The 11910-nt window shown below is 32.0% G+C and overlaps 1 protein-coding gene across 1 annotated transcript; it reads left to right on the top strand.

Moving 5' to 3' along the window:
- Positions 1-241: 241 nt before the first annotated feature.
- On the top strand, positions 242-3490 carry LOC130808404 (uncharacterized). The gene is made up of 5 exons (XM_057673881.1): positions 242-258; positions 2277-2349; positions 2457-2733; positions 2787-3133; positions 3323-3490. Exons 1-5 carry the CDS (start codon positions 242-244, stop codon positions 3488-3490), a joined length of 882 nt encoding a protein of 293 aa, XP_057529864.1.
- Positions 3491-11910: the final 8420 nt, after the last annotated feature.

The following is an 11910-nucleotide window of genomic DNA, read 5'->3' on the forward strand; positions in this document are numbered from 1 at the left end:
TGAAGTTAGATTGGAAGATAGAGAACAATGAAAGTATGATAATTGAATGAATACAGGATGAATTGATATCAAAATGATTGTAGATTGTGCAGTATATTGATTGGAAGTATGATGGGTGTGAATTTGGTAGAGTAACGATAGATAATATGTGATCTTAGAGTGCAAATGAGTTACGCAACCAGTATTTATAGAGATAAAATCAAGGGTAAGGTGGTAACTTAATGCGTAGATCAAAGGCATGATGGGTGTTAGTGATAGGTAATCGAGAGTAGTGGGTGTTTATGTTTAGGAAGTTATAGAAGTTACTTGCTGACTAAGCAAGGTGAGGGAAAAGTTATAAAGACCCTTTGACTACGGGTCAAGGTCAATAGAAAATCAAGGGCCATCAAGGTAATTTCATAGTAATAATTAATTAAATAAACAAATAATTAAATGCTACCATAACATCAAGAATTATAAAACAATAAAAAAAAATAGTTTAAAAGAACAAATAATAACGAAAGAATGAAAGTGTAAAGACTACTTTTATAAAAGGGAGACATTTTTTTGGATAATATGCTCTACATGTTATGGATTGGGAACAACTTCCTGTAAAATTCATACTCCCTTCTATTCACCTTAAGAGTCTCATTTGACTTTTCACGGATTTTAAGGACAGTCAAAAGTGAGACCCTAAGGGTAGAAAAGAGAGTAGTATCTTGGGTTTTTAATGTAAGGAAGGAAAATTAGTATGGGTAATGGAGGGTATAATTGAAAATATGATAAAGCTACTAAGGGCATAAAAGTCAAAAACTCATACTAAAAAATAGAAATTGGACAATTAAGGTGACTTGACCATAAAAGAAAATGGGACACATAAGCTGAATAGGAGGGACTATTATTTATCCTTTCAAACATATGTGCTACAAGAACAAAAGAAACAACATTGATCAATTGAAGAAAGACATACCTTAAAGCAGTTATTATTAATTTTCTAAAGTTGAAATTAATCTGTGATTGTTTGGAGGACGTGGTTTGAATTTCCATGATGATATTAATAGTTGTTTTTTGTTTAAACCTTTTTCATATTGATGGAGTAATGATAAATGTTACTAATTGAATTTTTTTTTTTTTATTTTTGGATATTTTTTCTGGGCAAAAAAATTATTATTACTTACAAAAATCGAGTGAAGTATAACTCCGATTTATATACCAAAAGGATGGCTACAATTAACAACCACCTGTATAATAGCATTAGTTTGAAGAGGATATCCACCTTTTAGAAACGATTGCACCTCCTTCCAGTTCATGAACTAGAGAAAGAGAACTTGCACATAAAAATTAAGCATAAAGTATACAAGTCTACAATGAACCTAATGAAAATAATCTCAGTAATCTTGCTTGGTCCTCTAATATTTATCGTTATATTTATTGTAAATGAATATCTTTTATTATTCCAAAATAATAATGTTTTAACGTTTTATCGAAATTAGAAACATAACAAAAATTATTAAGCACTAATATCAAACCCAAAGGTAAAAGGAAACTATAAGTGCAAATTGTTGTAGTAGTAACTTTTGGTCCATTTAGACTTTCAGAAGCTTTAAAAACAACTAATTGTAATCCTTTATGCCTTTTCTTTTGGTCTTGAACCTTTTAACCTTTTGAACTATAAAATCTTCATTTTTTGTTCAACTTGGAATTTTTGCTCAACAATGTAAGCATTCTATATAACTCATCAACAATATTCTCCATTCTATTCATATGGTAGTTCAAACAAAACATTTGTACCCACTAGAAAAAGAATGTAGTATATAAGTAGCCAATTATTGACGGTTGGAAAGTCTAGTCTTATCATCTATTTAAAATGATTATTTATTTTGAGGACATATTATCGCATTGGTTTTTGTATCTTTAATTCGCACTAAAATATATCCTTATAAGTCTTATACCTTTAGATTTTAGCTTGCAAATGTTGGATGATATTGTATGCATCAATTTTCTAATACTTGTTTTAAAGGGTATATTTTATAAAAGCTAATATAAGGAAAATAACCGTCAATGGCAGTTTTGGGCCGGTTCAACCTATTCCGTTGAACAGGGCCCAAATTTAAAAGGCCCAATATAAAACAAATTGATCAAGATATCAATAATACTAGGTAAGTTTCGTAAATATGTTTTTTGTGCTTAAATAATTTTGTTTGATATGTTTCGTAAATATCAATTTGGAAACATAAAAGAGAACAACTTTTAATTCAATCTTAAAGTATTCCTAAGTCTGACATATATGACCCTAGAAATAGGGATTCTCTTGATACAAATTCTATTGACATTTTGGCACTAAATGACCCTAAAAGACAAATAAACATGGTAAAAGGACCTAAGAATAGATCTTTGCCTAATGGTAAAACTTCCAATAGAGAATGGCTTGTTTACTCAAAGGAGCTTGATAGAGTTTTTTTTGCTTTTGTTGTAAGATTTTTAAAAAAGGAACTATAAGAGGTGCTCTAGTTTATGAAGGATTTTTTGATTGGTTTCATTTAAGTGCGAGACTTAAAAAGCATGAAAGTATTAGTGATCACATTTTGAACATGGCTACTTGGTGTGAATTACGAATGAGATTGCTAAAAAAAAATGAAACAATTGATAAATTTTCTCAAGAACAATTAAAGAAAGAGAAGGAATATTGGAAAAATGTGTTTAATAGAATTGTTGCCGTTGTAAACTATCTTGGTCAAAATAACCTTGCTTTTCGTGAAAAAAAAAAAAAGAACGATTGTTTGAAAAAGAAAATTGTAATTTTTTAGGTTTTGTTGAAATGTTAACTGCATTTGATCCTGTGATGAGTGAGCATGTTGAGCGAATAACTAGTGGCAAAATTCATGATCGTTATTTGAGTCATTTTCTTCAAAATGAAATGATACTATTACTTTCTTCAAATATTAGGTCTATTATTGTTAGGAAAATAAAAGAAGCAAAATATTTTGCTGTATTGTTGGATTGTATATCTGATTCTAGTCATCAAGAACAAATGTCTTTGATTCTAAGATGTGTTGATGGCTCTACTAACTCCTTCAAAGTTGATGAATTTTTTCTTGAATTTTTGGATGTTGATGATACGAGTGGTGCAAGACTTTTCTTAGAGTTAAAAAATGTATTGATGTCTCATGACCTTAGACATTGATAATGTAAGAGGTCAAGGATATGATAATGGGTTTAATATGAAAGAGAAAAATCGAGATGTTCAAAAAAGATTATTAGATTTAAACCCTAGAGTTTTTTGTACGCCATGTGGTTTCCATAGTCTTAAAGCAAAGCGGGAGACGTTTTTGGAATTGTCCAGCGTATTTACACTTTGTTTGCAAATTCCACTAAAAGATGGCTAATTTTGAAAGAACATGTGAAAAAGTTAGCACTTAAGCGATTGTCGGCCATACGATGGGAAAGTCATGTTGAAATCATTAAGGCTATTAAGGTTTCAAATTGTCGAAGTCCAAAAGGCCTAACTTGAACTAGCTGAAAAAGATTCTAATACTCTAGCACAAAGTGAAGCCAAGTCATTAGCAAATAATGAGCTTGGTAGTTTTGAGTTCTTGTTTGCTACCATCATTTGGTATGAAATTCTAAATGAATTTAATTTTGTTAGCAAACAATTACAAACAGAAGACATGGTTATAGATGTTGCAATTAATTTGATGAAAGGTTTAATGATGGGGACTTTACATCCTTCAATAGTAATACCGCAAGTGCACGGCGTAGCGTAGTATGTCGGCAAGTACGGGTCGAATCCACAGGGAGTGGGAATTAAGTCAATAGTTTTTTCTCGATCAATTAGTATCTTCGAAAGGGTATAATATGGTGTTTGGTGGTAGAAATAATTAAAGCAAGCAATTAAAAATACTTAATGAAAATGAAGCATAAAAATAAATAAGAATGCAATGAACTAAACCAAGCATAAAAGGATCAGTAAGCTAAGGAGGCAAAGGCTAGGCTTTTTTCTCACCAAAGTAGTGTTTACTAAACTTTAACCTAAGGTCATGGATGTTTTGTTATGGGGAAGAACATATCATAAATACTAATGTTCTCTCTCGAGCAACAAATGCTTCCTAAAACATACTCAACTACCTATTCTCATGGAGCTAAGCATAATTTAAGACATGAAGTACACATTTAACATTACCAATCAAAACATATAGCTATTCTCATGGAGATGACTTAATTTTTAAGCATAAATTATCATTAAAAATCGACTCTCGTCCTCAATTCAACGACACTACACAAGATAGCAAAATCCATCTTAAACTATAAACAACACAACCAAGCCAAAGCTAAAGAAAGCAATTTAGACTACATACATGGTGATAATGCCTAGCCTAAGCCAAAATAAACTACTCACTCGTACTCAATTTTGAGATTGTAAATTGCAAATAAGCTAAGAACCATAGATGAATGAATTTAACTAGAGTATTCTAAAAAGATGAATGCAATATAAGTTGAAAAACTACAAGCATGGATATATGAAACTAAAAGCAATTAATCAAAGATAACTCAGTGACATGAATTAAAAATAATATAAGCAAAGGATAAAATTTACTCTTGTGAGTTCAATCTAAGGATGAACAAGATGATTATTGATGATTCAAAGTAATACCTTCCAAAAGCTTCAAATAATAATTCACCAATGGTTGAAGAATCCAAATTGCAAAAATGTTACAAAAGAGACTTGAATTTAAGATTGTAATTGTAATTGAAAGTGCTTAATGGAATTGAAAGAGAAATTATGCTAAACACTAATTCTTAATCGAAAAGAAAGCTAAGTGAAAGTTGATAGCAGGTCTAATACTTTCTAGAGGGGAGGTGAATAGAGAATATGGGGGTTTAAAAATTTTTTCTGGAAACTTATTTTAAGAGATTGAGGAGTCTTTCAAAACTGTTTTCTAGAACAGTTTTGAGTCAATTCGTAAAACAATAACGTATGTGCGGAAAATAAACTTGGAGCATAACAAACGATATGTTAACGAGGTTCTGTTCTAAAAACCTACTACCCGCCTATAGGTTCTCTGTCAACCCGTAGGATTTCAACGCCTTTTATTAATTCGACTTTAAGACAAAGTAGAAGATCTCACCTTCTTCTCTCACCACGTTCTTCCCCTTGAAGAAATATCTTACAAGTCCCTTTAATAAAAGCAAATCCCAAATCTCACAATAGAGATTACAAATTGAACACTTTGAAAAGTATTCTAAGTTAGGCGTATTAAATTTAATCTAACTCTTTTTTAACACTTAAGCCTATTACAAATTGTAAGAACTAGATGAACTAAGAATTACAACTCTTTAGGGAATACTAGATCTTTTTACAAGAGAGAAAGAGGTGCATAGAGGTGTATCCTTAATTCTGAAATGAAACCTTGTATTTATAGATGTTACGCCTCAACATCTCCTTGAAGAGCAAGAAAGCTTCATCCGTTAATTTGTTGTTCTGGATCTTCTGTGCCAGTCTTCAAGACCTTGAGCTCTATTTCAAACTGACATGTACTGACAGCTAACATAACCTCGTCATTGTGTGCTATAATTAATCTTTAATAACCAATGCTAAGCTACCACGTTAGTACTCATACACGATTATGAAAACTAAGCAAAACCAGATTAATCAACGTGTAAATTATTTATTCAAATTAATTCCTATTTTAAGCATTAATTTAAATAGTCATTTCCTATATTTAGTATCAATTTAAATTACCATCTTATTCATAGAAAACACTTTAATTATCATAACAACTAATTTAAATCCAAATATAACCGTGTACTATAATTAACAAAACATGTGTACCTTGTATAGGGATGGCAATGGGTATTGGACCCGACCCGGATCCGTATCCGTTTTCACGGATCTGGGTCATAAAAAATTGGACCCGTCGGATCCGGATCGGATCCGAATCTGTTTAAAATTCACGGGTACGGATCCGGATCTGAGAAAAATATCCAGAACCAAACCCCGCGGATCTGGAGGACCCGTTTTATTTATTTATTTATTTATTTTATATTAAATATATATTAAAATTTAAATCCCCTATTCCCCTCCCTCACTGCCTCATGCTCTCACGCACGCCCTCAGCCCCTCACTTCCTCAATCCTCACGCATCCCATTTGCCATTTCCCTCCAGGAGCCCTCACTGCCTGTCGACAGCCACCGGCACACAGCCCACAGGAGCCCTCACGCAAGCCAGAGATAAAATCTATGCAATTGTCTACCCAATACTTCTTCTGGAATTTGCAGAGGTTGTAATAAACCAAGATTGGCTATAATTTCATTTTTGGGTTCTTGAAAAGTAATGCAGTTCCTCACAAATTGACTAACTGTATTAGTCATGGCTTTTCAATACAATATTTGTTTCAATCTCCTCAAGGTTAATTTCCTTCCAGAATGCCCACCCTCTGGACTATTGCGGTGCCAATGAATCAATGTATTCATTAGTTGCTTATTAAGAACTTATTGTTAATCTCCACAAGGTTAACTTATTGTGAAGTTATATATATTATTAACATTAGTCTACAAATATCGCTTTATTACAATCTCAACACATTCAAAAATACAAAAAAAAAGCAAAAACAAGTCAGACCCGTTTTGGACCCGGATCCGGTACTGGATCCGCAGTTTTCGCGGATCCGGATCTGGGTCTTGCAAAACTGGACTCGCGGATTCGGATCCTGTTCTTGAAAACGGATCCGGATCCGGGTCCACTTGCCATCCCTAACCTTGTACTTTGGATAATTAATCATTCAAATATCGTAAACATATATTTTAAAATTCAAATTCAAATATTCAAACGTTAATAACAAACCGTGTAATAATATATTGCAACTTAGTTTAAAATAATATCAAAGTAAATTTTAATGAACCTTGACCTATTAAAAATATTTCAAAGTTAATTTTAATGAACCTTGACCTATTAAAATATTTCAAAGTTATTTTAATTAACCTTGACCTATTAAAATATTTCAAATATATTTACGAAACTAAACTTATTATAAACATAATTATCTTCAAGACATTGAAACTAACTTCAAGACTTATAAATTTAACCATAAGATAAACTTAAGTTATTTAAGCATATTCCAATAATTTGAGCTTAAACATATATATCAAATATTCGGTTCATATCCGATATGATTTTGTACTAACTTAAACAACTAAATGTAATTACTTAATTTATTTGTTTAATTAATATGTGTTTTGAATTATCATCATTTAAGAGAGTTGAGTCTTCAATCTCCCCCTTGATGAAAGTCAAAACCATATTTTCCTAAATCATATTACTAAGTTAACATGAATTGAAAAACATGATAAGAATAACGAAATATCATAGAGCAGAATGTTTTTCAAGACTTTGAAAACGATTTCAATTCAGAACGGTATAAAAACAGAATAGTATAAACCAATAAATTTTCATGCTTCTTATTATTTCTAACGAATAAGGTTTCATGTTTCATTATCCATGCATGCAAACAAATATCCAATCACAATACATGCAAATATAATAATCAATATTGTATTGTAACATTATATCAATATATCAATATTTTAACATCAAAAACATAATCATCAATCATCATGATCATGAACAATAATATAATAAACAACTATAAACGTATCATCAAACATGTATCATCAAATAACTATGTTTAAGAACAAACAATCAAAATAAGCATCTCCCCATATTAAACTATTATCTCCCCCTTTGATTAGCCATGATGAATACATATCTCCCCCAAACATAAATGTATTTGCAATAAACAATCAATAATCAATATGCACTAATAAACACTAATATGTATGCAACATAATATGTATGCACAAAGCAAGCAAGCAAAAGCAAACAAACCAAGCAACAAAATAAACAATTACTTACATTTACATATCTCCCCCTTTTTTACTTTCATCAAAAAGTAAACAAGGAGTAAAAATGTTGGGATTGTTAATAAAAAAAAACAAAATTGTTTGCCGAAATTAAAAAAAATTGTTCATCAACCATTAACAACTAAAATTACTTCCTGGACCGAGTCTTCCTTTTCTTGGAAGGTTTGGTTTGTCCAGGGGAAGTAGTAACTTCAACAGTTGGAGGAATGGTCTGAATAGGAGTAGCATCAACAGCCTCTAGAATAAGTTCTTCTTCCTTCTCATCTGCCTTCACCTCATCAGCAACTTCCTTCTCTTTTTCTCCTTCTTTCTCCTTTACCTCCTCCATCACAATATCCTCTTGTGGCTTAGCAGCAGCACACTCAACAACACCTTCTTCTACCACCACATCTTCAACTGCCATACCTTTCATGTCTTTCATAAATGTGTCTAACAAGTCAGAGTAGACACCTTATCATGCAAATAAAGTAATGAAGTCTTCATTTCACCAACCTCTAAGTCAAGTAGAGGCGTGAAAGAGTGGTGTGCTCTTTAATGTGAGGGTAAAGACGTGAAAGCCGCTTACCATGGATCTTTTGCAGATCCTCTTTTTCAGATGATGACAAGTGTGAATATAACTCGTACTTGCCATGGATTTTAAAAATACCAAGAGGTGGGAGGATGTTACTAGACAGAGATGATGGACCAGTATAATCTACTTCCTCTAAGTTAGAGAGTGGATTAAAATGATTAAAGATCAATGTCAAAAGATTAGAATAAGGAAGAGAGCAATTACGAACATGAGAACTGCAAAACCGTATTGTTGAAAAGATAAGAGAGGCATAATCAACGTTTTTAAAAGAGGCAATTTTCCACATCAATATTAGATGGGCATCTGTGACTAATTCACAAGATGAGTTGCGTGAGAAGACTGTTCTGACAAGGATATTATGCAGCAATTTACCACATAAATTCAAGGCATTGTGGGTCAGTTTTGTGGTGGAAGAGAAATCAGAATAAGAATCAAGGATAAACATATCCTTGGCATTTTGTAGTGCCAAAATGTTTGGAGTCGTAGCATCAGCAACATTGGAGAATTTTAACATATCATTTACTAGGGTTTTAGAGATAATAATCTCTTAGCCTTTAACGAAACTTCTCAAGGCCGGATTGCCATCAATCATAATGAAAGACAAGTTAGAATAAAAGATTTTCACAAGAATAGGGTAAGATGTAGAGCCAGGATTCAACAACATACCTGGAGTTGATTGAATAAAAGAAGAGATAATTTCAAAATCTTCAAATAAGAAGAAAATTTGCAAGCCAATGAAGAAATTTAATTCTCCCATCATACTCATTTCAAATTCAAGACTCATAAGGTTAGCAAATTCTTTACTTAGCATCCAATTCATTGGTAGCACAAAAAATAATATCATCAACATAAATTTGTACAACTAAGATATCAGAACCTCTGTTCTTGAAAAATAAGGTTGTATCAATTTTACCTCTAAAATAACCATTTTCAATCTAAAACTTTAATAATCTTTATTGCCTAGGGGCTTGTTTTAGCTCATAAAGTGCTTTATCAACCTTATAGACATGATCAAGAAAAGAAGGATTTTCAAAGCCAGGGGGTTGTTCCACAAAGACGTTTTCATTAAGAAAACCATTAAAGAAAGCACATTTGACATCCATTTGATATAACTTAAAATTCATAAAAATAGCAAAAGAAATTAGAATTCTAATAGCCTCTAACCTGGCTACCCGAGCAAATATCTCTGTATAATCGATTCCTTTTGGTTGATCATACCCTTTAACCATGAGCCTCCATTTATTTCTTACTATGATTCCATGTTCATCTCATTTGTTTCTGAATACCCATTTTAGTCCAATCACCTTCTTGTGTTTTGGTTTCGGTTCTAAATTCACACTTTCTTTCTTTCAAATTCATTCAATACATCTTGCATGGCAACAACCCATTCGGAATCTTTTAAAGCTTCTTCATTATTTTTAGGTTTCAATGTTGAGAGGAACGCAAAGTATGCATAGAAATTTCTCATTTGGGATCTGGTTTTTGTGCCCTTATTTAAATCACTGATCATCGAGTCAAGTGGCTGACATTTTTGATATTTTCATGGTTTGGGCACAAATTCTCTTATAGGAACAGTTGTGCAAACAGGGTCACTGACTTGATTGATATGCTGCTCAGCTTCCTCCGGATCATTTTGTTCTTTTCTAGGAACAGCTAGATTGGGAACATCTTGCTGGTCCTCATTTTTCGGCTGTTCTACTTGGTCAGGTACTTTGGTTTCTTCTTGAATCTGTTGTTCTCTATTTGCTCTTTGATCTTGCTCTTTAGTTACCTCTTCGTCATCTTCCAATTTTGCAAGATCTATTTTCAAATTATTTGTATCCTGTTCACTTGTCATAAAGTTAGTTTCATCAAACACTAGTGGAAAAAAACCTCATTTGCTGTGGTTTTTTGGCCATTATTTGCTGCGGTTTTGGCCCCAAGCAATAGTGATAGCAGCAAATGACCTAATTTAAATGCTGCGGTTAAAAACCACAGCAAAAAAGAGCTTTATTTGCTGCGGTCATCCCTAAAAACTGCAGAAAATAAGTGGCATCATTTGCTGCGGATTTTGGTGCTGACCGCAATAAATAGCTATTTTTTTTTCTTTTTTCGTTTTATTCTAATAATAATCCAATAATAATGTAGAATGTAATAACAATGATTAATCCAATAATAATTCAATGATAATCACCAATAATCTCTTTGTAATAAAAAACTTTCGATAATATAATATGATATGTACGTACATATATATATACAATAATATAATATAAATTAAAGTCCTAAAAAAAATCTATACTAATTACAATTTATCAAGGACAAAAATTAGCAAGATACGCGGCAATATTGTCTTTTAATTCGCGCATCTCTCCACTTCTCAGAGGTCGTGTTTCCCTCGGAATGTCGTATAAAACCTATAATATAATATAAAATTAAAAGATTAATAAACATTAGATTTTACTAATAATAATAATTTAAGAACGTAACAAATACTTACAGCATCTATGTTTTCGACTCCAACCTCCTTCACGGATTTTAAGATATCGTCCATGTATTTGAGAGTGTAATAGCCACAATCAACGGAATTAGAAAGTTGTCGAAAGCACTAAGACAAAATAGATGTTAGTGCCAAAGAAGCATAAAAACGCATAAAATCGCAACTTAATAAGTAATTTCTAGCATAGACTATAATTTTCAATTTTAGCCACTTCAACGCAATAATATAGACCAAATAGTGTTGTGTGACAAGTTTCGCGCAAATCAAACCAAGTTTGAGTTACTTTATGCGCAAAAGTGCCAAAAACGCATAAAAACGCATAAAATCGCAACTTAACACGTAATTTCTAGCATACGACAATGATTTTCAATTCTAACCACTTCAACACAATAATATATACCAAATAGTGTTGTGTGCTAAGTGTCGTGCAAAACATACCAAGTTTGAGCTACTTTATGCGCATAAGTGCCAAAAATGGTTAAAAACCCTTAAAATCACAACTTAACACCTAATTTCTACCATATGACAATGATTGTCAATTTTAACCACTTCAACACAATAATATATACCAAATAATGTTGTATGCCATGTTTCGTGCAAATCAAACCAAGTTTGAGCTACTTTATGCGCAAAAGTGCCAAAAACGCTTTAAAACGCATAAAATAGCAACTTAACACGTAATTTCTAGCATATGACAATTATTTTCAATTCTAACCACTTCAACATAATAATATATACCAAATAGTGTTGTGTGCCAAGTTTCGTGCAAAACAAACCAAGTTTGAGCTACTTTATGCACAAACATGCCAAACACAGTTAAAATCCCTTAAAATCGCAACGATGATTTTCTGTTTCTGTTTTAAGTGCCCATGTAATAGCACGTGCGTTTTAATTAGGCGTGTGCTAATATAGCCGTTATGTTAGTTGAGAGCTCTATATAAGGAGAGCCGCACTTGTGCAATA

This window comes from Amaranthus tricolor, chromosome 3, assembly GCF_026212465.1.
Source record: "Amaranthus tricolor cultivar Red isolate AtriRed21 chromosome 3, ASM2621246v1, whole genome shotgun sequence".
Classification (NCBI taxonomy): Eukaryota; Viridiplantae; Streptophyta; class Magnoliopsida; order Caryophyllales; family Amaranthaceae; genus Amaranthus; species Amaranthus tricolor.